This window comes from Chelonia mydas, chromosome 5, assembly GCF_015237465.2.
Source record: "Chelonia mydas isolate rCheMyd1 chromosome 5, rCheMyd1.pri.v2, whole genome shotgun sequence".
NCBI classification, from domain to species: domain Eukaryota; kingdom Metazoa; phylum Chordata; order Testudines; family Cheloniidae; genus Chelonia; species Chelonia mydas.
The window spans coordinates 73,749,047-73,776,526 of record NC_051245.2 but is presented as its reverse complement, the minus strand read 5'-3'; the positions used below and the strand labels follow the sequence as shown (position 1 = coordinate 73,776,526).

The following is a 27,480-nucleotide window of genomic DNA, read 5'->3' as shown; positions in this document are numbered from 1 at the left end:
GAGTAGATGATAATGATGGTCCCTTCTGACCTTAAAGTCAATGAGTCTAACACTTACTTTTGATAAATTATTATTTCATTAGTTGTATTGAATTCTGCAAATCCAAGCTAAGAGTACTGTTGCTTCAATTTGCTTTTATCTTTATCTACTTTTACCTGGGCACTTCTGGTTCTACTGGGAAACCTACAGTAGGAGGATACATTTGCATATTTTGTTTTGATGTGAGGAGTAATCTTGTGGAGTTTGAACAGGTGATAAATATCACATAAAGCTACTGATCTGCGCATTAGCAAGGTCCTGCAGTTTTCCTGCTTAATCAGTTCAAGTGCAAGGTTGCAATACCAGCAGCAAATCATTAGTTACAAGACCAAGATTTTGAAAGTATACTTTAGGATTCAGAATTTGAACTGGGAAGATTTAACATCTATCAAAAGCTATATTTCAGTTTCTCCAAGGGATTCTAGTGCACTAGACTGAAATATAATATGTAGATGTCCAACACAGAGAGACAGTAGGGGAAATCAAGAAACATCATAATTCATGAACTGTCTCTAAAGCAAAAAAGTTAAAGTTTCACCTAGATTTCAGGAAAGTACCGATTTTGCATTTTAAATTTGTGTCTTACTGTGCAAGACTACATATATATTTTGCACTGTTTACAAATGTAGTTGTGTCCTCAGCCAACCACCTGGTCCTAAAACTTAAACACTTATCCCAGGGAAGGACTGTTCCATTCTTCCCAACTAGGCTATCAACAGTTATTCTTTGTACAACTAAAAGAACACATAATACAGAAGGCTAAAATCCATTTCTAATTTAAAGCATCTAAAAACAGAAATGAAGCATCAACACATAGCTTTGATCCGACAATATTACCTTCATTATACAGAAGGTAAGGTTAGATTCTTTATCAACTTAAGATTTAAAGAGTATAGAAGAAGGTTGCAGTTACCAAAAATGACACAAGGCCAAAACATTACAAACGCCAATTCGGGGGGGGGAGGGGGGGGAGAATCTCACATTCAGAAGTATAGAAATATATATAATTTATCAAACCTTCAGTAAACAAATACACTACTGAGGGCCATCATACCACATTCTTTGTGAAGATTTCTTGTGCCGCTGATTATACTGCATCAGTAAAGACAACGCTCCTTAATACACATACTTCCTTGGTCTAGACCAAAGGTGGCAAAACCACGCTTGCAGCTCTTATAGTTAAAGTGTGGGTCGCAGAGCGCCCCCCCCCCCCCCCCGTCATTTTTCACTTACCAGACTGGGAGGGAGTTTGGGGCTTTCTGCCCTGTGGCGGGTGGTACAGCTAGGGGCTTCAACCCAGCGGGGAGGGGTGTCTAGAGTTTTCAGTCACTAGTCCTACTGCACCCAGCTCTCAAACTTCTGAAGATTATTGTTTGCGGCTTGGAGGATTACTAAATTTGGCCACCCATGGCCCAGACTATGGTGTTACAACACTTACATAAAAGTAGCAAAAGTTAACATAGTGACAAGACACATGCTTACACAGACATTTGGGGTGACATCACAATGTCTTTAAATTTAAGATTTCTGCTTGCACAGTCTGCAGATTATCTAAACCCTTTTGGAAAAAAGTGAAAGTAACATAGGAGGACATCACTGATGTGATCATTTTATCAGGACAGCAGCTCTTCCATAGTTTGACAAATCCTTAATGCCAGGGAGAGAAAATGATCAACCACCAGGCTATGGTCAGGGTTCTCATCTGGGATGTGGGAAGCCCAAGTTCAAATCCCTGCTCCACATCAGGCAGATGAGGGAACTGAATCTTCGTCTCTCACATCCCTTGTGAATGCCGAACCACTGGGCTAAAGTTATGAGGACACTACTACCTCCTCCTCCATCTGTTTTGTGAATCTAGGCCTTTAAACAAACATGCCCAGAGACAAAGCATTTCAGGTCAAGTGACAGGGAATCATAGAAATGTAGGGCTGGAAAGGAACTCAGGAAGTCTAGTCCATCTCCATATGACGCCAGGACTAAATATACCTTAAAAGGAAAAGGAGTACTTGTGGCACCTTAGAGACTAGCCAATTTATTTGAGCATAAGCTTTCGTGAGCTACAGCTCACTTCATCGGATGCATAAAGTGGAAAATACTCCACTTTATGCATCCGATGAAGTGAGCTGTAGCTCACGAAAGCTTATGCTCAAATAAATTGGCTAGTCTCTAAGGTGCCACAAGTACTCCTTTTCTTTTTGCGAATACAGACTAACACAGCTGTTACTCTGAAACCTGTAAATATACCTTGATCATCCCTGACAGTTGTATATCTAACGTGGTCTCAAAAACGATCAGTGATGAGGATTCCAGATTCCCATCCATGGTAACCGTCATACAATCCATGGTAATTGTCATGATGTCTGAGATTGGCGCTTACAGTTCCTGTAAGCATCACAGTAACCTATTCCAGTGCTTAGATATCTTTACCATTAAAAATTGTTCCTAATACATCACCGTTGCTGCACACTAAACTGATAACTTCTTGTCCAACCCCTTGGTGGGCATGGAGAACTACTGATCCATGTCCTCTTTATAAACAATCTTTTGTATATCTGAAGACTTACGTCCTGTCCCATGTCTGCCCCTCCAGCCTTCTCCTCTCAAGACTAAATATGCCCAATTCTTTCAGCCTTTCCCCATAGGTCCCCATGTTTTCCAAATTTCCTGTTTTTGTTGCTCCCCTGTAGATTCTCCAATTTGGTCACATCTGTGTCTTATTCAAATACCAAACAAGAAAAAAAAAAAAAAACAAAAAACCCCAACCCTTTTTCAATTTGCTGAAACTTGTGATTTTTTGTATTTAGTTCAACCCTAACATTTCCCCCCAGCTTTCTGGAACTGAAAGTGAACCGAAGAGTCAATTATTTGCCCCGTTCTACTTGCAGCACACCATTTTCACTGCTGGAGATCAACTGGAGTCAGAATCAGGTAAGGTGTAATTTGTTCATTTACATAACACCTGTTATTCTTAAATCAAGACAGACCTAGTCACATAGAAGTAACTCTGGAAACCCCCAGATCAGTTGCAGCAGAAGCTTCTCACTGCTTCCCACCCTTATCTACAGCCACCCTCCAACAGATCTTTCTGAGGCTGCCCTATCAGCTTCCAATCAAAAGGCAGCACCAGATTAGTCACCTGCTGTATCTTGGCCTATCACTGCTTAGCAGATTCATCATTTGATATAGTATCACATCAGTGAGCAATTAATCCACATTAGAACTTTCCACTTGTGCACATTATTTTCTTGGACATGTTAGTGTTCAAAGGCTATGTAGTTATAACTTTCTAGGTTGGACTGGTTAATTTTTACATATTTTGATTTAAATGACTGACACATGCAGAACATTTGAACTTAAGTTATGTTGCGTCGCAAGACATCAAGACCATCCATGAACGACAATTTCAAGAATGTAATTTGTTTCTTTTTCATACAAGTATCTTGTTATTGCGGAAGCATTCAAAAGCTCTAGGTAAGATCAGGGCCTTCTTGCACTAAGTGCTGTTCAAACACAGAAGACATGGTCTCTGCCCTAAACAGCGCTTTAGTAACAGAGGTAAAATGCAGCAGGTGAGAAGAAAAGGAAGAGAGGATAAGGGTAACAGTAAGATCATCCAATTATACAGACTAGTAGGTTCAGAATACATTTTCTTCTATTTAATGTGAGTAAATAATGAGCAGTCTCCTTTTACCAGCCTGTCAACGCTCTGCTGGCAATACAAATCTGCATGTTGCTTATGCACCTTAGCGTCATATTCACATACTTACTAATATGAAGTCAGAATATATATATATATATATATATATATATATATATATATATATATATGTATGTGACAGGACCTTTGCCAATACTCAACCTCCTCAACTCGTTTGTCAGATTTTCACTATCTCCTCTGTGCCTTCTTCCATGCAACTGCCTATGCATTGTACGACCTTCCTGAGCTCATTTGCAAGGTCCCTCTCCCAGTATGCCATTAATTCTTTATTTGAGAGGCACTTCTGCTATGCGGCCGACAGTGAATTAAGTTAAGTTTTGCCTATTGTTATTCGCTTGACCTCTGTCTACTTGTTTGTGCTTAAACTGTGAGCTTCATAACTACCTGGAAAGCAGTATTATGTGGTGATCCCTCCCATAAATTAACAGTACAACATGGTCTGTGCATTATTAGTAACATTACTACATACCTTCCCTTGCTGCATTGAGCAGTCCACACATCCCACTTGAATATTCCCATGTTTTGCTCCAGGGATTATTTGTAATCTTTCAAAATCAGTCCCCAATATAACGATGTCACATCCTGATGCATAAGCCTGTAAAAAGAAACAAAACAAGAGTTACAGCAATTCTACAACTACTTAATACCACCACCTCTAGATACTATATGAAGATAAATCAGTGAAGTACAGATATCCCTTTTGATGCACTTCTTTATAGAAGCTATCCTTGGTTCATCATCATTCATGTATACCAGTGGTCACCAAACGGTAGATCATGATCGACTGGTTGATCCTGGAGCCTCTGCCAGTCGATCGCGATCTCTAGGTGCTAAAAGTCTGGCAACGCAGCGGGTCTAAGGCAGCCTGCCCTGGTCCCAGAAGCAGCTGGCACCATGTCTCTGTGACCCGGGAAGGGGTGGGGGTCAGGCTGCTTCCGCACGCTGCCCCACCCTCCAGTGCCGACTCCACATCTACCCCACGGGGGCAGCGCTTGCAAGTGCAGGCAGCACATGAAGACCTGCTGCTCCCCTCCGGGGCTGCAAGCGCTGTTCCCGCAGCTCCCGCGGGGTTGGTGCTGCGGGGACAGGGGCAGCAGCAGCGCATGGAGTGCCTGCCCCCGCCCCCCCTAGGGGCTGCAGAGACATGCCAGCCACTTCCAGGTGCGGCGAGGGGCCGGGGCCTTAGCCTTAGCCCTAGCCCTAGCCCCACTGCGCTGCCAACCGGGAGCCGCCTGTAGTAAGCGCCTCCTGGCTGGAGCCTTCACCATGCACCTCCTCCTGCACTCCAACCCCCTGCCCCAGCCCTGAGCCCACACCCGAGCTCCCTCCCAGAGCTTGCACCCCTCACCCCCTCCTACACCCCAACCCCCTGCCCCACCCCGGAGCCCCATCCCACACTCTGAACCCCACGGCCCCAATCCAGAGCCTGCACCACCTCCCGCACCCCAACCCCATGCCTAGTGAAAGTGAGTGAGGGTGGGGGAGAGCAAGTGACAGAGGGAAAGGGGAAATGGAGTGAGCAGGCGGAGCCTCGGAGAAGGGGTGGGGTAGATAGATCCTGGGTTGATCTTAAATTCAAAAAGTGATCTTGTGCATAAAAAGGTTGGAGACCACTGATGTAGACTATTGACCTATGACCCCATCATATCTTTTTAACACTACTACAGGGGTATAATATTGATAAGTTTGAATTGCCATTAGCTTGAAACATGCTAGGGGCAAACAGAAGGACACACATAATTGGGCTATTAGGTTTTGCTATCATAGAAAGGCCTGTTTTATTAGTAAGAGGCCTAGTGTGATGAGCTTATGTCAAGGATTCATTTCAGGTGAACCAAACAACATTATGAGGTCATGGTAGCAACTCTCATTCAAGTTTATAGCTCACTTTCCATTAAAATTCTGATTTTGCCATAATTACTGCAGTAGACTTCTCAGCAAGTCTGCTTTTCATCTTGAATTTCCCTATGTACTATCCCATGTCTTCCCCATCTCCCACAAAATAAATAAATGTGAAGTCAGATAACATATTGACAGTCAAAGTTGAAAGGCCCTTTTGATTTTTGAAATAAGATCTATTTGTAATGTTCTCAGACTACTGAAGGTAGAAATTGTCAGGTCATTTTACTGGCCCCTAAAAGAACCTGTAACTTGACTATGTTTTGGAAAATTTTAATTTTCAGTTATTCCCTGGGAACACTGGGACCTCTAAGATCATCAGAAGTTAGGCAGAAATTAGTTCTACTGGCATAAAGATCTGCTGGCTGATTTGAATCAAGCATGAACATGTGTTGTCATTCTATCTAATCACAGTACAATGTGCCTTGACAGAAATAAAATGCGACAGTCCACAACAATTTCACATAGTGGTTGTAAATACTCCTCAAAATCTAGAAGTTGGAAAACTCAGTTAAGGTTGTATAAACTATTAACTCTGATTCTAGGTGAATACTCATCCTAGGTTTGCTTGCCATCCTGTTTATTCTTCAATAATCCCTCTATATTCAACCACTATGCCCCTTTCACATTTCTAGTAATATGCCATGCTTGATTTTGGTGAAGAGAACTGGAGTTATGGAGATGACTTTAGTATGGAAGTTTCATGATCATCGCCAATTCATGCTGGATATAACCACCACAGAATCCCATTTATCTGATCTAACTGGGACCAGGACCAGAACAGTAATAAAAAATTCAGATAATCTGGAGAATGGGAAAGTATGAGGCTGCAGTGCTGTCTAGCGGCCACAGGAGAGACCGCCTGCTTCTGGACATATGTACACTGGTTGTTCAGTTAATACGGAGAGCAAGATAATGGAGGGTCGGATATACAGGGTTCTACTCTACTGTTTTATAGATACAACTTTACAAAGCTCCTCCTCTTAGTCCCATATTATAGGTACTCTCATGAGCAATGTCCTTTCTCCACTTCAACTGCATATGACACGAAGCAACATGACCCTGATTTCTTATCCTTTCTGCGAATTGTAGATGCACCACTGTCTTACCACTATGCTCCCACGTTCCTTAGCTTATTATGGTTGTTGATTAATCGCAGCTAACTCACGCAATTAACTCCAAAAAATTAATCGTGATTAATCACAGTTTAATCGCACAGTTAAACAGTAAAATACCAACTGAAATTTAATATTTTGGATGTTTTTCTACATTTTCATATATATTGTATTCTGTGTTGTAATTGAAATCAAAGTATATATTTTTATTACAAATATTTGCATTGAAAAAATGATAAAAGAAGTAGTATTTTTCAATGCACCTCATACAAGTACTGTTTTGCAATCTTTGTCTTGAAAGTGCAATTTACAAATGTAGATTTTTTTTTGGTTACATAACTGCACTCAAACACAAAACACTGTAAAACTTAAAAGCCTACAAGTCCACTCAGTCCTACTTCTTGTTCAGCCAAATCACTAAGACAAAACAACTTTGCTTATATTTACAGGAGATAATGCTGCTGGATTCTTATTTATAATATCACCCAGAAAGTGAGAACAGGCATTTGCCTGGCACTTTTGTAGCCAGCATTCCAAGGTATTTACGTGCCAGATATTCTAAACATTTGTATGCCCCTTCATGCTTTGGGCACCATTCCAGAGGACATGCTCCATGCTGATGATGCTTGTTAAAAAAATAAAGCATTAATTAAATTTGTGACTGAACTCCTCGGGGGGAGAATCGTATGACCCCTGCTCTGTTTTACCCACATTCTGCCATATATTTCATGTGATAGCAGTCTCGGATGATGATCCAGCACGTTATTCATTTTAAGAACACTTTCACTGCAGATCTGACAAAATGCAAAGAAGGTACCAATGTGAGATTTCCGAAGATAGCTACAGCACTTGACCCAAGATTTAAGAATCTGAAGTACCTTCCAAAATCTGAGACGGATGAGGTGTGGAACATGCTTTCGGAAGTTTTAGAAGAGCAACACTCTGATGCGGAATCTACAGAACCCAAATCACCAAAAAAGAAAATCAACCTTCAGCTAGTAGCATCTGACTCTGAAAATGAACATACGTCGGATCCACACTACTTTGGATTGTTATAGAGCAGAACCTGTCATCAGCATGGACTGGACGCACATCCCCTGGAATGGTGGTTGAAGCATGACGAGACATATGAATCTTTAGCGCGTCTGGCACAAATATCTTGCGACGCCAGCTACAATAGTGCCATGAGAACACGTGTTCACTGTAAACAAGAAGAGGGCAGCACTATCTCCTGCAAATGTAAACAAACTTGTTTGTCAGCGATTGGACTGAGTGGACTTGCAGGCTTTAAAATTTTACCTTGTTTTATTTTTGAATAAATGCAGGTTTTTTGTACATAATTCTACATTTGTAAGTTCAACTTTCATGATAAAGAGATTGCACTATAGTACTTGTATTAGGTGAACTGAAAAATACTATTCTTTGGTTTTTTTTAAACAGTGCAAATACTTGTAATCAAAAATATAAAGTGAGCACTGTACACTTTGTATTCGGTGTTGAAACTGAAATCAATATTTGAAAACGTAGAAAACATCCAAAACATTTAAATAAATGGTATTCTATTATTAACAGTGCAATTAATCATGACTACTGTTTTTTTAATCGTGATTAATTTTTTAATCACTGGACAGCCCTAATTATTATTGAGAATCAAATATAATGTTTAAGTGCATCTTTAGAATAGTGTTCAGTGTAAGACCGAGGTCAATATACTTTCTCTGCCATTCAAAATTTACACTGATTGGCACATACCACACATTTGAAGCCTTCTGCTAGCCTCACAGTAGGAGTAAGCCCTATATTGGCATGAATGCGCCTAGCCAAAGATGGCTGATCCCAAAGAACCAGTGGCTGACGAAGCCTTGAGAAAGCTGTTGCCAATTAACATACAGAGAAAAATCTTCAGCTTCTCAGCTCTTGGAAGACCCTACTATTTGGTTGTTGTACAGAGAAGCTGATGGGGCAGTATTCATACCCAAGAGTCTGACTAACCACAAAGCTGACGGTGCCAAATGTGTAGGCAGGAGTACTCTGGTCTTTGGCCCCTTGACTAACAGACACATACAGGGGAGCTCTGCTGGTGACAGGCCTCTGATGTTCCTTTACTATTGCTGTCTCAGTTTGACGAGACCTGTTTTGAGGAGCTACGGTTATGCAGTAGTCTGGTTGATTGGCAGTACTCGTCACCTGCCCCAAGAGGGTTATCTGTAGTACTGAACTACTCTGCACTCACCAACATTTATCTGAAAGCAGGGAGTGCATGATGCTGATCTAGTCAAGTGAAAGCTGCAGCGGAGTGGTCTTCTGCTGTATGTACTTTCAAAAAGCGCTGACTAATGCAGTGCTGATAGTAACATGAGCCCTTAGAATACTGCTCAGCATAAAAGATTACTTCTAATGCTGCTCCTTGTTAACAGGTTGAAATGAACACCTGAAAGGAGAGACTAGAGCACATTTAAGAGGAATTTGTCCCAGACAAGCAGAAAAAATCTTCTACGCACTTTTGGAAGAAAACGCTCAGAAGCATCTTCTGCCTCATGCTTTGTTTTGTCTTCCCACATCAATCTGACTGGATGACATTCCTGTACCTCAAAAGAGCCAAATTAAAAGAGAAATCGTAGCACCAGAAGTGACAAAATCTTGAGGGACTTTAGAACAAGTCTAAGGCTGCTGGAAGCAAAACAACCCTATCTCCTGATGAACAGACCCTACTCATGTGCCAGTAACCTATAGGTCTTGTCTGTCTCAAGAACTGCAGTAAAAGAATGAAGACCCACATTTGGTTATGTAGATGTGACAAAGAGCATACTTTAAGACATCTAATAGACTAACAGATAGTTCTGAGCAAAGCACTTCTGTACTTTTAACTGTAAGAATGTACAAAAAAGAGATGCAAAAAACATTTTGGCTGATTTATATTTATGCTGGTTGCTTGCCTCAGACTTAATATTTTCGGATATGTTTAGCCACCATTCAGAATGAGTGTGAAAAAAGTAAGTTTTGCCCATCTAAAACATTTCTCAAACAAATGGATGTCAGAAGCTCTATTGCCTTTGCGCTTTGGAACAGGGACTTGAAGTTTGCCCTGGTGTCAGGGATGTGCCTTTTTTCCATTGCTGTGAAAATGCACCTAAAGTTGCTCTCAATGCTCCTCTTTCTAACACCCATTGGCCAGCAGGAATTGACATCTCGATAGTAAATAAGCAATGACAGGTAATGCAGGCATAAGCCATGAATAGCCTTTGAAGTGAAGACAAGTAGCTTATGTTTGGTGCGAGAGAGAAGGGGAAGCCAGTGGGAAGATGAAAAAAAAAAAAAAGAGGGGCTCATATGTGATAGGCTAGGAAAATGATCTTTGCAGCAGCATTCTGAATAGATAAACTATTCTCCAACTAAATGTTTTCAAACTTGGTTGAAAACTTTTTACATGAGTGGTGAGAAAAGAAAATTTTCCCCCATTTTTAAAAAACACTCACCTAGGAGTGATCTTGTTCAGACCTCCATCTTTGGAAGATCATTGATATGAAAAATAAGCAAAGAAGTTAAGTGCCTGTGGTGACCATGGGGATGGGAAGCGGAAGGGGGATGATTGTGTGTAAAAACAGTGAGTGTGTGCATTAGGACGGTAAGGGAAATTGTTGTGCAAGTGGAACTGCAGCAGGCTCTATTACCACCTATCCATTGTTGCATCTTACTGCTTCATCCTTTTCCACTCTGCCAAATACGGCAATATACTGGGAGATGGAGACTGGCTTCTTTGACAAGTGTATATGGAACAAGGTCTGAAGACATGTTGCAGCATGGAAGACTTACCAAATCTCTCCATAAAGCACCTATTATACCTTCCTTTTAAGTCCCTTTTCAACACATACCTCTAAAATGGCAAACCCTCTCCTGGGGGTTTTAATCCTTTAACGAGTGAAACAATATCAGCTTTAACGTGTGGATGCTGGGTGATGTTAGCAGCCTGTGATATACAGGATGTTAGACTAGATGATTTAGCGCTCCCTTCTGGCCTTTAACTCTGAGTACTACAGTAAAGTACCACTTGATGATGGTTAGCTGTCATGCTTTGTGTGTATATAATAAGATCTTCTACACTTTCCACAGTATGCACCTGATGAAGTGAGCTGTAGCTCACGAAAGCTTATGCTCAAATAAATTGGTTAGTCTCTAAGGTGCCACAAGTACTCCTTTTCTTTTTGCGAATACAGACTAACACAGCTGTTACTCTGAAAGACCAGAATGTGGGCACTTATGCCTAGTAGTAAGAGCAGGAACTGGTAGTCTGAAATTGGAGCTGAGTGTCAGAGCTAGGTTACCTGGAGTGAGGAATTCCAGGGGCCAAGGCTATCTTGACCTTGGATGAATGCTTTGAGCAATCAGCACTCTGCTTCTTTTGTTGGTCTTAAGAGCAGCTCTGCTGATCCTCTGAGCCAATTGGGCAGTTTAGCCAATCAGGTAGCCCAACTGGGGCCCAGGTTTGCTTGTTAGACTTCTTGGGGGTGGGAGGGGTGTTAAGCTAGCAGGTAAGAAGGCTAGCTGCAGGACCTTGCTGCTGACACTAGCAGGTGGCCTGAAGAGGCTTTAGTATCTCTAGTCTACTTATAATTTACAAATAGATATGTAATAATTATGCATAACTTCACATTCCTTTTATTGCAACTTTTCTCCCTTTCATTCTCTTCTAGACCCACAACTTGACTCAGTCTTGATAGAATCTCTTAATGGCAGGACTGTACATCTGTATAACACCCACCACAAAGCCTCAATCCTGATAGCAAAGCACAATCACACAAAGGCCCCCAAACAATAACAACTAGATCCCGGATACATTTTTCTGGGGTTATAATAATAATTATCACAATGAAGCGATGGGGTACTTTGTAAATCGCAGATTACAAATAAGCATAAAGTTTTCATACAGTTTTCCAAAGAGGAAGCAACTATGTCAGCATATATATATGGAATGTAATCTAGAAATATTACTCAGATTTTACGAGCAGAAGTGACCATCATAATCATATAGTCTGACCTCCTGCACATTGTAAGCCACAGAACCTTGCCCACCTACTCCTGTTACAGACCCCTAATGTTTTGCTGAGTTATTGAAATCCACAAATCACAATTTGAAGGACTCCAAGTTACAGAGAATCCATCATTTATTCTAGTCTAAACCCATACCCCATGCTACAGAGGAAGGTGAAAAAAGCCCAGGGTCTCTGCCAATCTGATCTGGGGAAAAATTCCTTTCTAACCCCAAATATGACGATAAATTAGACCTTGAATATGTCAGCAAGACCCACCAGCCACACACCTGGGAAAGAATTCTCTGTAGTAACTCAGACCCCTCTCTATCTAGAGTTCCATCTCTGGCCATTGGGGATATTCACTACTAGCAGTTGCAGATGGACCACATGCCACTGTGGTCAGTCTCATCCTACCATCCCCTCCATAAACTTATCCAGTTCAGTCTTGAAGCCAGGTAGGTTTTTGCCCCTTGGAAGGCTATTCCAAAACTTTACTCTTCTGATGATTAGAAACATTGATCTAATTACAAACCTAAACTTGTTGACAGCCAATTTATACTACTTGTTCTTGTGTCAACGCTGGCCCTTATCTTTTAAGCTCCTTCCTCTCCCTCCCTGGTATTTATCCCTCTGATGTATATACAGAAAGCAATCATATCTCCCCTCAGCCTTCATTTTGTAAGGCTAAACAAGCCAAGCTCTTTGAGTCTCCTCTCATAAGGCAAGTTTTCTGCACCTATTCCAGTTTGAATTCATTGTTCTTAAACATGTGAGACCAGAACAGCACACAGCATTCCAGATGAGGTCTCACCAGTGCCTTGTATAATGGTACTAACACTGCCCTATCTCTACTGGAAATACCTTGCTTGATGCATCCCAGGATTCCATTAGCTTTTTTCGCAGCCGTATCACATTTATAGCTCACAGTCCTCTTGCAACTAACCAATACACCCAGGTCTTTCTCCTCCTGTCGCTAAGTCCTTAGCTTATAGCAAAACTTCTTGTTGTTTGTCCCTAAATGCATCACCTCACATTTTGCACTATTAAATTTCATCCCATTTCTATTACTACAGTTTTCAAGGTCGTCCAGAAATTCTTGTAGAATATTTCGGTCCTCCTCCATATAGACAACACCTCCCAACTTTGTCATCCACAATTTTTATTAGCACACTTCCACTTTTTGTGCCAAGGTCATTAATGAAAATGTTAACTAAGATTGGTCCTAAGACCGATCCCTGAGAAACTTCACTAGCAACCTCAGTCCAGCCTGACAGATCACCTTTCAGTATGACCCAGTGTAGCCTCGCTTTAACCAATTCCTTATCTACCTTTCAATTCTCATATCAATCCTAATCTTCTCCAATTTAATTAATAATTTCTCATAGGGAATAGTATAAAATGGCTTTCTGAAATCCAGACAGATTGGACCTACCGCATTTCCTTTATCTAAAAAAATCAGTTATCTTCTCAAAGAAGATCAGGTTGGTCTGGCACAATCTACCTTTTGTAGAACCACGTTCTATTTTATCCCAACTACCGTTCAGCTCTATATCCTTAACTACTTTCTCTTTCAAAATTTGTTCCAAAAGCTTGCATACAATTGAGGTCAAACTCACTGGCCTGTAGTTTCACAGATCACTTTTTTCCTTTTCTTAAAAAGAACTATAGTAGCAATTCTCCAGTCATAGGTGTGACCCCGAGTTTACAGATCATTAAAAATCGCTACTATTGGGCTTGCAATTTCATGTGCCATTTCCTTTAATATTCTTGGATGGTGATTATCCAAGCCCCCAAATTTGATCTCAGTAAGCTGTTTCAGTTTAGCTTCAACATCCTTATTTTCATTAGCCCCTCTGCCACCACCCATAAGCTCAGTACCCTTATTAAAAACTGATCCAAAGTATTTGTTTAGATGTTCAGCCATGCCTAGATTATCGTTTATCTCCCCCCCACCCTCAGTGCTTGGCAGTCCCACTTCTTCTTTCCTTGTTTTCTAAAAGGCTATAGAACCTTTTAATATTGATTTTAACTTCCTTTGCAAGGTCCAACTCTGCTTGGGTTTTGGCAGTTCTCATTTTCTGACTTTCAAGAGGTCGCTTTCCTTGCTGATCCATTCCATCTTTCATTTCCTCTAGGCACTCTCTTAATGACCTGTCTGAGATGCTTGGTCATCCAGTGTGGTCTGCAACTCTTCCCTACAAATTTTATCCACTTGCTTGGGATGCAGGCTTCACATAGCTTCTGCATCTTTGATTTAAACCAATTCCAAGCCTCCTCCACATTCAGATCCTTGAGTTCTTCAGTCCTGTCCACTTCCCTAATTCCCTTAATTTTTTAAAGTTTGCTCTTTTGAAATCAAGGACCCCCTAACTGCAGACCTATTTTTGTTCATCCTTCCATTTAGTTTAAACTGAATTAGTGCATGATCACTCAAATCAAGGTTGTCCCCTATAACCAATTCTTCTATGAGGTCCTCTCTACTCAACAATACTAAATCTAAAATGCCATCACCTCTTGTTGGTTCAGCTATCCAATCCAGGAAAATCTGGGCCCTCCTATTATTAGTAGCACTTGTCCTCCAATCTATATCTGGGAAGTTAAAATCTCTCATAACCAAACAATTCCCAGTAGTATTTATTTAATTAAAAACGTTGAAGAGGTGTCTATCCATATCCAAGTTGGATCCTGGGGCTCTGTAGCACTATCCCAGGGGAGCCTGTGGTAGCTTTCTTCCCCAAAGTGATGTTGACCCAGACTCTGTCTTATCTATTCCATCACTTCTAATTTCTTTACAGTCTACCTCATCATTAACATACAATGCTACTTCACCACCTTTACCTTCATTTCTGTCTTTCCTGAACAGAACATACTGTTCAATACATGTAGCCTAGTCATAACTACTACTACACCATATTTCTTTTATCCCTGTATCATCTGGTTTTACTTTCTGCATGAGTAGATGTAGTTCCTCCATTTTGTTACCCAGGCTCCTTTCATTGGCCTATTGACATCTTAGTTGTTTCTGCCTGGCTATCCCCAGATTCCTCACTGGATTAGGTACAGTCATTGTACTCTCAATGCCAATGCCAATACCAATGATGCCATCTTTCCTCTTGATGTTCATTCTCCTACCCTCTGCTGTTCCTTTCTCCATTGCTGTATCCTCTCTTTCTTGATTATCCTCCTGCTCAGTATCAGAATCAGGCGTAGAGAGTACATGAGCATCTCTCTACCATCTCCCCCAAATTCCTAGTTTAAAGCTTTTTTTTAAATCAGGTATGACATCCTCCATCCCAAAAGTCTATTTCCCTCCCTACTCAAGTGGAATCCATCCCATGAGAACAGTCTTCTGTCCATGAATGCCTCCCAATGGTCAAACATCCCACAACAAAATGGAGGCTAAGTGGTGCTGCCTGAGTCATCTTCTGATCATCATAATCTTGTCTCACTTTCATTCTCCACCTCTATGGACAGGCAGAATTCCACTGAAGATCACCTTAACCTCCATTTTGTTAAGTGTCTTCCCCAGCATGGCCCAGTCTACCTTAATGCGTTCTAGTGAAAATCTAGTAGTATCATTTGTTCCCACATGAAGGATAATGAGTGGATTCTTTCCTGCTCCCATTGGGATCGTCTTCAGCCTCAGGTCCACATCCCGTATCTCTGCTCCTAGCAGAAAGCACACTCTTCTGTTCTACATATCAGCTCTGGTGACAGGTCTGTCTGTTGGTAGTCAATCATGTAGCCCTGCTTCTTCCTGGTGTTGGTGTGATTCTCCGGCCCTCCTTCTGGCTGCAAGTCCTCATCTTCTGTTCTCTGTATTCTTGAGACTTACTTTAGTATTCTTATAAATACAACGATCTCCCAAACACTCACTTTTTATGCACCCAACTTTACCTGCATTTGTGAATTAGTTCCTCAACTGGATCATTCAGTTCATACCTTGTCACATTTTTGTACTTATGGGTCTGCAACTGATTGTTTTCATAAAAGATAACTTTTGTATCCAAGAACAGGAGTCACCAGTTGTTGATAGTTTCTCCTCGAACTTCCATGCCAAGAACTGAGTTCAGGGCTCACCATTTCATATACCATAGCCAATAACTTCATAAACACCTGAAATACTATAAAGAATGCAGCTCTGTACAATCTTTTGCCAGTATAACATGTGTCTGAACAAGCAGGACTATCCCAGTAAGGTTCTTCTAGTATAAACTAGGTCTAAGTGTTACCGACATCTCTGTAGTGGAAAAAGAACCTTTAACTGTAGTTTTGGCAGGTGTAAAGCCTTTCAACTCACCTTTAAAGATTAAAATGTCCCAGGTTATTTGTGGAGTAGTCTGTACAATGAATTGTTGATATTATCATGCTCTTGGTATGTTTGTTAAACAATGTTTTTAAAACCAGTGAACAAAAGCAAACAGGGTAAAACCATTGAACCATTCCATAAAAACTATGGAAACAAGGATTTTACTAGCTGATGCCTTGCCACCACATATCTGGATTTAGAAAATTATACATCTTTCTGTGCACCTAAGACTGAAAAAAATGAATTTGCATCTGGTATTGGATTTTCACCTCCTTTCTATTTGCTTCTTATCCAACTTCCAGCTATTTTATCCCTACATCCTAAATTTCTTGAGAGAGGATTAGCAAATGTTTTCCTTTGAAAATAACACTAAGGCAATTTTACAGAACTGTTATCAGAAGCTATTACAGCCAATAATTTAACTGCTACAAAATTCTCTCTTTTTTTTTTTTTTTAAAAGTGAAAACTTTACCTAATTAACTCCTTAAACATAAGAAAATAAATCTTCTATTGGTGCATTCACATATGTGTAAGAGGGGAGAATTATGTGCAGGAAATCTTTTTTTTAAATTATAACCCTGAACTTGCACATAAAAAATTTAATCTACTAAAGCAATAAATTTCTTATGCTAAATCAGGAAATATGGTGCATAAAATAAAAGGCCCCTTTCCTGCACATGTATGGGACTGACGAGTAACTTTGCGTGACAAGCAACGAGTTAGGCAGGTTATTCCCAAGAGAATCTCAACAGAAACTTTATGCCAAGCCAAACCATTGTATCTATGCTATCTTTTATAAAAAGGATTTTTTACATGCATGTAAAATAAAACTGCCTTAATTACCAGACTACAACTATACTGTACATATCTTTGAGGAGGATTCTCCCCCCTACACACACCCCCTTTTTTTTTCCCCAAAAGAAACCCCAAAGTATACTGAAAAGGTATTGCAGGTAAAAGTGTAAAGATTTTAAAATATACTGTACTTGAACTAGGAACAAAGCTTTATACCAGAATTCCCCTATTGATTGCGCTTTCAAATGGCATGAAGTACCTATTTTTGTTGGGCTGAACAAAATTAACCTTAAAATTGTCACTTGTCCTGCACCACAGATGAGTCCAAGAGTGGAAGAAAGTTTAAAAATTTCTCTGTCCCACAATTACAAAAACACAAAGAAGATAATATTAATGTTCCAAAGCTCAGTCATTATGAAGAACTATTGGACAGATTTCAGGCAAGGCTATTTATTAAATGGTTCTCCTCAATCATATGGTAATTACGTGTACATTTTTTATTTTATGTTTTTCTGCTCATACCCAATGTCAGGCAAGAAAGTAAACATTTACCTTGCAGCATTTATCACCTCTCTTTTTTTTAGTGATAAAAAAATTTCATGAGATTGCATTAATCGCTGCAGTATACTGTTTCCTCCAAAATGTATTACATTTTAAACCTGACATCTTAACTTTAACAAACAAGTTTGTAAAAATATATCTTTGAAAGAAATGACTAAATAAATGGAGCCACACCAACAATATTTTCTTTAAGTGACCATTCCAATAATTAAGAGAAAACATAATGGAAGATAAGTTTCTTCTCCAGTAAAGTACCAGCATTAGAGTCGAGAAATATATAATTGCATATTACCAAGTCATTTGCTTTTCATACTTCCCTGAAATTTCGTAATGACCATTAGAACGTCCCAAGTTCCTCCAAACTCTAGTTTAAACTATTTTTATACATTGTAGAGTCAACAACTGTAAACTCACTACACAAAAGTAGGAGTTAGCACAGTATAAATATTTTTAAAAGGACTGTAAGAGTCATGAAAGCAGAAATAAGTAAACAAACATCTGCAAAGCCATTCAACAAAGACAATGGTGACTGTATTGATTACACAATTTGAGGCAATACCTTGAACAATGCTTCAGATATTAAAGTAGCATCCACAACGAGTGTGGGAGGTAATATGTAAATTTACAGGTCAAGTTGCTTTAAACTGTAGATGTGAGAAAAAGCCAAGTAGGTAGTATTTCGGTGAAGTGCCTTACTTGTTGGCTTACGTACTCGTGGGCTCTAAAACAGTGGCTCTCAAACTTTTTTACTGATGACCCCTTTCACAGAGCAAGCCTCTGAATGTGACCCCCCCCCTTATAAATTAAAAACACTTTTTAATATATTTTACACCATTATAAATGCTGGAGGCAAAACGGGATTTGGGGTGGAGGCTGACAGCTTGTGACCCCCCCATGTAATAACCTCGTGACCCCATGAGGGGTCCCAACCCCAAGTTTGAGAACCCCTGCTCTAAAACAACAGAGAATTAGTAGTAACAACGATAGTATATACTCTCTGTATTCTAGTACTCAATTCTCATCTTAAGTGTACCGAAGCTAAAAATAGCAAATATACATTAGGCTTCACAAGTTGTCTCCTTTCTTGCCACTTCCTTATTTTAGGTCAGTAACTTTTATAGCCTTCTTCCAAAATTCATGATAGAATTCTAGGCTGTAATGCAGTCTGGTCTCTCCAATGTCCACTGATATCCAGTCCATATACCAAGACTTTGGTCACTGACAGAAGACAACCAGGGGAAGATCACTGCAACAGACATCTTACCAACATAGCTCTCAGGTCTCCACTGGATATGCCCATATCCACGTAGCATAGCCTCCCTCAACTTGTCTTCAATTGGAGCAACCTTTATTAGATCCTTTACATCATTTCGTTTCCTATCACAGTCTCCAACCATCTCAACAGCTTCATTTGGACAACATACCCATTACTTTTCTAGTGGCTGGCCAAGTCCCTGTTCTGTACATTAGGATTGTATAAAACTGTGATTTGACCGCTCTTAAAAAGATGCCAATAAAGTTATCACAAAGAACTTGGGTCAGCTCCTACCATTTGCACCGAGCAACTTTAGTACAATGCCGGGCATCATTCTGGAGGGCACCATTGTCAGTAACCACTGATTCTAGATATTTAAATTCTCTTTCTCCCCCTAAGCTTTCTTCCTGTGATATCCTTTATGCTGAGTCCTCCTTTAGTTCTCATAGAGTGAATGTTGGTATGACTAAAGTGAAGTCCAGCCTGCTCAAAACTAAGTTGCCACTGTTCAAAGTTGGCTTACAGTCTTAATCTTCTGCATATATCACCAAGTCATCAGCAAACAGCATGTTCTAAGGTGCATATATTCTCACTTATCACATGCAAGACAACTGAAAACAAACAAAAGTGCTCAGAAATTCATGTTCAGTAGAACTTACTAGGTTTTGAATCACTAACACTAGGCGGATACAAGTCGAGGAAGACTTGTATTGAGAACCCATGAACTAGAGTATAATCCATCAGGGGGGTCCAGGTGTTTGAGTCACAACTACAATATTGTTTCTGTACTGCTAGTATGAGGGAGGTCCAAACTTGAGGCTGACTAGAACTTACGCTTCTGTATTATCACCAAGGCCATTTTCCTGAAATCTCTTCTAAACAACATAGGTAGTCTTCTAGTTCTATTTTGACAGTTAACATGAAGATTTTTTTGGGGTAGAGTGGAAGGGTTAGAAGAACACTGTCTATGGACTAAACACAATTTGTACAAAAAAAAAAATAGCATTTGTGAGCTATTTCTATTTGCAGCCATTTTCATTTGGTTTTGCATGACATTTTAAAAACTTCCAGTGGTTAATTAAAAATTCAAGTAAAGCTTCATACCTCCCACACATTGAACTCTTCATTTCTAAGTGATCCTGGTATAAGCACTAACTGGTAATGACCTAACTAAGCATAGAAGAATGGCTACATTCCAACCCTTGTACATCAATTGAAAGATAAGACATTTCTTTGTAGAAAAGTAACTAGTGGGATCAACTCAACTCAGCTTATTTACAGTACCTTTTTTGTGCTCGTTCAAATAGGTGTGGAGAAATCTGATTAAGTTGTACACCATGAGAAGCACCACAACATTCCCCCCGCCCCCCCCCAAAGTCAATGAAGGACATTTTTGTTCTCGGGGTTTGAGACTCCTGGCTAAAAATTCCATTAGTAATATGCTTTCCTGCACACCACAAATATATAAAAGATTTAATGCACATATAGGAATTTCTAAGATTATATTTGTGTCAAAACTGCTCTTGTAAACAAAGGTCTCTCAAGGTAGTATTACTCAAAACAGTACTGTTTGGCATATTCCTCCCTCTCAAGAGAAAGCTACCACTTCCAGGTCATTATAGAGTTCTAAAACACTCTTCTAATCAGACAGGCTGCAATACTGGACAGAATTGCTCAGTCGTCATTCTATGGAAGTGATCCTGATAATCTGAAGTTTTAAAAAAGGAACCTAATGTTATTACAAGACAGATCTAAACTTTAGTATAATTAAAAGATAAGATAATTCTCTATCTGTCTCTTCTTTACTTTACACAATTAATGTCACTTTGCTGTAAAGGAAATTACACTGTTTTTCATGTACAGTTTCATGCTGCTTGTGAGTCACACACACCACAATAGGTAGAGAAACATTTAAACAAATACGGAAATCTGAAAGTTGGATCCAAAAGCAGGTGTAGTACTGTAAGCTACTTTTAACTTTTTTTTTTCCAAACTGATTGAGCTGACTGTCTATAACAAAGCTTTATTCTGATTACTTCCTCTTTTGAGCAGCAACTTGCAGGTTCTGAATCTGCAACTACTCAGGAAAATTCCTGTGATGACATGGAGCCCGCATTACTTCAATAGAGGCCCACCAGATGGAACTCCTTGCAGGATGATCACGGTGTCAGATAGTGAACAAGTATTTTGTTTTCCAATGTCGTTGTTAAAAAACTCAGCAAAGGAGCACAGGAGTGTGCCGAGTATCCACAAACAAAGACTAAAAATGAGTCTAGCAATCGCTCTCCAACGAATTAGGCAGTAAGTTAAACTGGGTGCAAGACTGAAGATATCCCACAGTTTATAGCACTATCTTGGGTGCTGCTGCTCCAGAGCAAAACTGACAAATCTGCTAAATTCTACTTTGGGCCCCTTCTGGTACACTGTGTACCAAGCAAACCTGACTAGGTTCCTGACAATTTCATCCAGACAAAGACTTAAGCACAGCAACAATACCACAGCATCATTTCATAGGAAAAGATAGGAAAAGAATGAGGATAAGATACTCAGATGATGAGGCATCCCAAGAAAGAGGGAGCCAAACCAGGGAGAGAAGAGAAATATAAGAGAATATTTTACATTTAGACTGAAGATTGAGTCTTTTGAACTCCGTAGTTTATTATGATGAGGATACTTATTCAAGTTTAAAGACAAACAAAACTCATATAAAAACTAGTCACTCCACTCAACAAAGAGAGGGTAGAAAAGTGGGCTTTGGAGAGCGAAAGGATAAGGAGAAAAATCCTTCTTATGAACAAAAATTAAAAACTGTACAGAAGCCTAATATGTACTTAAAGTGCTATGCACAGTTACTTCCCAGCAGCAGGGTGCATGCAAACAGGAAGTTCAGAAATACTAGCTTTAACGTCAAGATTTTAGAACATAATTCAGAGTTACTATGCGGCAAAAAAAAAAAAAAAAAAAAAGAGTGCCTTTCTGAACTTTAAATGTGCTAAAAATAGCTCTATCTTCAAGGGTTTTTTTCTTTGCCACTCTCAAGGACCTCTAATATATCTCTTAGGGCAGGTCTACACTAATGCCTAAGTATCAGAGGGATAGCCGTGTTAGACTAATGTTTAAGTCAATCTAATTTACTCGTTCAGTGATGTGAAAAAGCCTCACCCGCACCCCCGAGTGATGCAAATTTCACACTGTCCACACTGGCTCTATGTCAGCGAGACGCTCTCCCAAACAACACAGCTTCTATTTCTCGCCAAGATGGAGTAATTATGACCATGGGAGAGGGCTCTCCTGTCAGCATAACAAGTCTTCACCAGATGCACTACAGATGTGCAACTGCACCGATGTAGCGATATAGTGTTGACTTGCCGTTAGTGTCATCTACTCAAAATGAAATAAAACTCAAGTGTTAGCTTATGTCAGTGTAAGGACTTTAAAATATTTTACTCATGTTTTCAAGGTGACATTTATGAAATCTAACATGTAGATTCACTTTCTTAAGGCACCACATACCCTGGCAAACTGAAAAGACACTTGAAAGACACTATGTTACATGTATTTTAACATGCCATTGCTCACATTTATATATATTTATTGCTTATAGCTTTTTCACCACAAGCATCATTAACCATGATCTTAAAAAGGGCGTGGATACTTCTCCCCCCAGTAGGAGTTCTGAACAGGTGTACTATAGGCCTTTAACTGTGTATTGTGTCATCTTGCGTGTGTACGTGGACAGTGCCTAGCACACCGTGGGTGTGCGCTATTGTACGATAATATTAACAGCCGCAACAGAAGCGCAAGAAATGAAGCGTCCCTACTCATCACACTTTCGCAGCACTTTGATCTCATCAGCTGCGCTGCTCCCCCGCCTCTCGGGTCATGTGTCCCCCGTGCACCTGAACCAGCCCATGCCAATCCCACCCCTCCCGGACGCATCCAGCTAGCGACCTGGTTCCCGGCTAGTTCAGGCCACCCTGTGTCGGTGCAGGACGGACGGGGCCGGGAGAAGAGGAGTCTTGTCCCCAGCGGGAGGACAGGACGGAGCGAGTCGGAAGCGGGGGCCCATGGGCCCGGGGGGGGGGGGGAGGGGGCGGTCAGCACCCGGGAGTAGCCCTGGGGACGCTGGGGGGCTGCCCGGCAGACTGCAGAGGCCCCGCCAGCGGGTGGCTCGGGACAGCTGGGCAGCCCGGCCCGGGACTCACCGTGAGCGGCTGCTCGTGGAGGCTCCCCACGGAGAAGCAGTTGTCCCCGGGGTTCACGGCGCCGGTCAGCACCTGGTGCAGATTCATGGCGCAGAGAACGCGGGGCCCGGCTGGCCTCACTGCAGGCGTCCGGGCGCCAGGCTCATGCTCCGGCCGCTGGGGCGGCAGCGAAGGGTCCACAGCCGCTCGGCCGCTCTCGCTCCTGCAAGCGGCGAAGGCGGGTGGACATAGCTCGGGGCGGGGCCTCACAACCCCGCCTCCCCGCAGGGCGGGTCACAAACGCAGCCCCCCTTCCACCGTGCTCACCGCCCCCGCCGGCACCAGCGACACAGGACAAAAACGAAATATCGCGAGCCTCTGCTTCATGTGACGTCACAGGCTTTCCTGTAGCGGCGGGTGCGCCAGCCCTACCCAGAGACTGGATGTGCAGCGGACGGCTTTTCTGCGCGTGCGTGGAATTAAACTTCCAGCGAAAGGAACGTCGGGGAAGGCTGGTTGTCCAGGGAAGTACGTATGGGGTGTCTGCGCATGCTCACTAGGGATTTTGATGCTGCTGTCGCTGCTCCGCCAGAGCTGCGAGTGAGCACCCGCCGGCGACGTTAAGGGGGTGGAACGGGAGCGTCACTACGGGGCGCGCTCGCTTGTGTGGTTAACAAGCGCAGTGGCGTTGCCGCATCGGTGTTTTTCCCGTGCTGATTTACCCAGCCTGGCTCGTGGGGGTGGGGGTGGTAACCGGAGGGAGGGATTTGAAAGTATCTCTGTCAGGTTTCAGAGTAGCAGCCGTGTTAGTCTGTATTCTCAAAAAGAAAAGGAGGACTTGTGGCACCTTAGAGACTAACCAATGTATTTGAGCATAAGCTTTCGTGAGCTACAGCTCACTTCATCGGATGCATCTGATGAAGTGAGCTGTAGCTCACGAAAGCTTATGCTTAAATACATTGGTTAGTCTCTAAGGTGGCACAAGTACTCCTTTTCTTTTTATCTCTGTCAGTGGCGGCTGTTGCTGTGCTGTTAAGAGTTATTAGAAAACCCACTTCCGAACGTCTGAAGTCTCTCTCGTTCCGTGTGCCACACACTGAAAGCTCAGCGTCTGCTAGAAGGGCCTGGAACTATTGGAGGGATATAAATGGGGAAAAATGCTTTCTGTTGTGTCTAGGGTGATCAGATAGCAAGTGTAAAAAAGAGATGGGCAGAGAGAGCGAGGGTTGTCCTGGGGTGTTTGCCCCTCCTTTTTTTAGTGTCAGTCCCTCTTTGAAAAAGTATTTCCAGTTGAGAACCAACAGACAGGGTCTGGCAGAGGAAGGAGACCTCATGCTGTTTCTGTTCTAAGATGCAGATCTCTTTGCCCCTCCCCCTTACTTGACAAAGAACGGCCACTTGATAGGTGATGGTGCATCAGTTTGTTGACACCTGGCTGGGGCATCTGTTTGCCCTTTATCTTTTATACACTGGTTTAGGCCATGTCTACACTACAGACTTTACAGCGGCACAGTTGAACCACTACAGCTGTGCCGCTGTAAGGTCTCCCGTGTAGCCACTCTTTGCCAGCAGGACAGAGCTCTCCTGCCAGCATAATTAAACCACTCCCAATGAGCAATGTTAGCTATGTTCGTAGGAGAGCCTCTCCTACTGACATAGTGCTGAGCAGTTTTGCTGGTGAAACTTATGTCAATCTGCGGTGTGTTTTTTAGCTACGCCCCAGACTTATCTGGGAAACACTTATCATGAGTTCAGCTTATGTTCATAAGTTTAAACATCATATTGCTACATGCATTTTACCATAATAGTACTGATCAGCAAATTATGAGTTTTCAAATGATACATCACAAGGCATGCCTTGTACAAAAATTCGTACAATAATGTGTAGGGTGTGAATACAGGGGTGCCTTCTGTCACAGGGCACCTGTCTATACCAACCAATAGAAGACAATAAAAACACTAGAGCACATGTAAAGTATGCCTGGTTTGCAGTAGGTGCTGTGAGTAATAGTGTTCATGTACACCAATCTCACTTTCCCCATATAAGTAAACAGTATTGACTACACCAAATGTTCAAAAATCATAAGTCAGGCTCACCAAAAATCATAAGATTTAAAATCATAAGATTACATAAAGATAGTAGATTTGTTGTTCTTTTTATTTTCTCCTGCTTTCTGAGCCTTTAGAGTGCACAAGGGTCACATTTTGAAGCTTTCGCCGCAGCCATGAAGGCTAGAAACTTACTTTTTCTTAGGGCTGTCAAGTGATGAAAAAAATTAATCGCGATTAATCGCAGTTTTAATCCCACTGTTAATAACAGAATACTATTTATTTAAATATTTTTGGATGTTTTCTACGTTTTCAAATATATTGATTTCAATTGCAACACAGCATACAAAGTATTCACTGCTCGCTTTATATTATTATTTTTATTACAAATATTTGCACTGTAAAAAAGAAACAAAAGAATGGTATTCAATTCACCTCATACACGTAATGTAGTGCAATCGTTATCATGAAAGTTGAACTTACAAATGTAGTACTATTTTTTATATGACTTCACTCAAAAATAAAACAATGTAAAACTTTAGAGCCTACAAGTACACTCAGGCCTACTTCTTGTTCCTTCTGTAGAGGAGTCGTGGCTTATGGAAGGGGAAGGATTTTTTTATCTCAGAAAGTCAGTATTCTGGAGGGGGAGGGGTGTGAGATGTGCAGGAGAAGGGTGGATTCTTGATGCTGCTCCTGTTGGGTTGGGTTTCTAAGCTTGCCAGACTTGCATACTTTCCAAAAAGGAAGAGAGTTTCATCTTAGAAACCTGCATTCAGTGTTCAGGGGGAAGCAAGCAATGAAGCATGACAGTGAAGGAGGAGTCTTGCTCTGCTTCTGGAAGGGTGATTTCTGGTACTGGGCTCACCAGGCTCGCCTCCTTTTACTGAGCTAGGTGGGTTCCCTTCAGCTGAGTGAGCCCTTGTTTGCAACAGAGGGTGGATTTTACCTCAGGGACTTGGCATGTGGCAGGGGAAGAGAGGTTGGTGCAGGGAGGCTGAGTTCACCAGGCCCCCTGTTTTCTGTGGAGTACCCCCCAGAGCGAGGGGCTGATCAGGATCAATGGGGCATGGTGCGGAGGGGTGGGGTGTTGGTCCTCAGAGCAACGGGCCAGCCATCGGCAATGAGGCATGGCATGGAATGAGGGACTGGGTGGGGTCAATGGGGCATTGCATGGCCAGGATCCCTACTTCTAACAGGAGCCGGGCTGGGAACCACTTCCTCTTCTCTGCTCTCCTCTTCTCGCCCTCTGGAGGCGGATTGGGTTACTGCGCCTGACCACACACGGTCAGGTCCCTCCACAGTCGATGCCTCTCTCCCAGCCCAGAAGTATGCAATTAACACAGTTAAAAAAAATTAACATGTTAATTTGGTTTTCAGTTAATCACAGGCATTAACTGTGATTAATTGAAAAGCCCTACTTTATCCTTAAGAATGAAGGCTGAAATCCTCACATATCCACTTGACTCCAGGAGTTCGGGCTTTAAGGACCACGATAATTATCATGAGAATCATGACAAAATCATGAGAATTGGCAACAGAGTAAATATTAAAATAGGTTGGGGGAGGCCACCTACTTATGGTGAATTTATAATCACTACCAATCTCAACACTTCCATTTGTTTTAGGAATACACAACACCAGTATAACCAATTTAAACTTTCTCGGTTAAATTATATGCTGTTTCTGCACTTCTTTCAACAGGTTTTTACACAGTGCAAGACAGAGGATGAACATTAAGAAACAGCCAATTAGCATTAACCACTTGTGTTTTAGTATTATTATACCTTTCACTAAAATCTTGTCTGTATTAAAAAAGAAACAACCAAACAGATCTCTGTTTTTCTCCAAATTTGACACAAAATCTGTTATGTAATGCATGGTTCTCCAGTTTCTGCCAATTAGTAAAGGACCCTTTTTCTCTGTACAGTTAGTGGCAATGGCAAACATACGCTTTCATACCTGATAGTATAAGGATACCTGTAGGTACATCATCTCCCCTTGATTAGATTTTCAACACACCATTAATTTCTCCTACTGTTATGTTAGCAATTTTTGCGTGTGTTCTTCAGATACTGCAGCTCCTGTATCAGTTTCCATTCTCATGCTCACATTATTTCTGTTCTGTTTAATCTAACATGGAGTATTTCAGTCTTGTTCTTCACAACAAAGAGTTCTGGGGAGTGGTTTAAGTAACAAGCATCTTATTATGGACAGGCGCAGTTTATATAACAGATCCTTCCCTATTCACACAGCTGGGCAAAAATGCTGTTGGGGGAAAAATTACTCCTTTTGTTGTACTATTTCCCCTCTGTGGCAAAACAAGCCCAACTTACATATCATCTCTTTTTACCCAGCTCCTGCACTTCACCTCATTTAAACACAAGGTAAATAAGGCCACTGCAGAGAAGCTAAATTAATTCTGTGGATCCGTCTTCATTGCAGAGAATGAGAGGGAGATTCCCATGCATAAGCCATTCTTTTTAGGCAATCCTGGTAATTACAGGATGGGAAGCCTGACTTCAG

The 27,480-nt window shown here is 41.4% G+C and overlaps 1 protein-coding gene and 1 long non-coding RNA gene across 4 annotated transcripts in view; one reads left to right on the top strand and one right to left on the bottom strand.

Annotated features, from left to right (window-relative positions):
* The window catches only part of DMXL1 (Dmx like 1), a 142,659-nt gene extending 119,256 nt beyond the window's left edge, over positions 1–23,403 (bottom strand). For all 3 annotated transcript variants that reach the window (XM_037901597.2, XM_037901595.2, XM_037901596.2), the window contains exons 1-2: positions 22,927–23,403; positions 4,227–4,352 (exon numbers count right to left, since the gene is read on the bottom strand). In XM_037901597.2, coding sequence (XP_037757525.1) covers positions 4,227–4,352; positions 22,927–23,013 — 213 coding nt within the window. In that variant the 5' untranslated portion in view covers positions 23,014–23,403. The remainder of the gene's footprint in view (positions 1–4,226; positions 4,353–22,926) is intronic.
* LOC119566537 lies at positions 23,244–27,289 on the top strand. The gene is made up of 2 exons (XR_005225714.2): positions 23,244–23,433; positions 26,659–27,289. It is a non-coding gene; the product is annotated as an uncharacterized LOC119566537 (long non-coding RNA).
* The last annotated feature ends 191 nt before the right edge of the window (positions 27,290–27,480 follow it).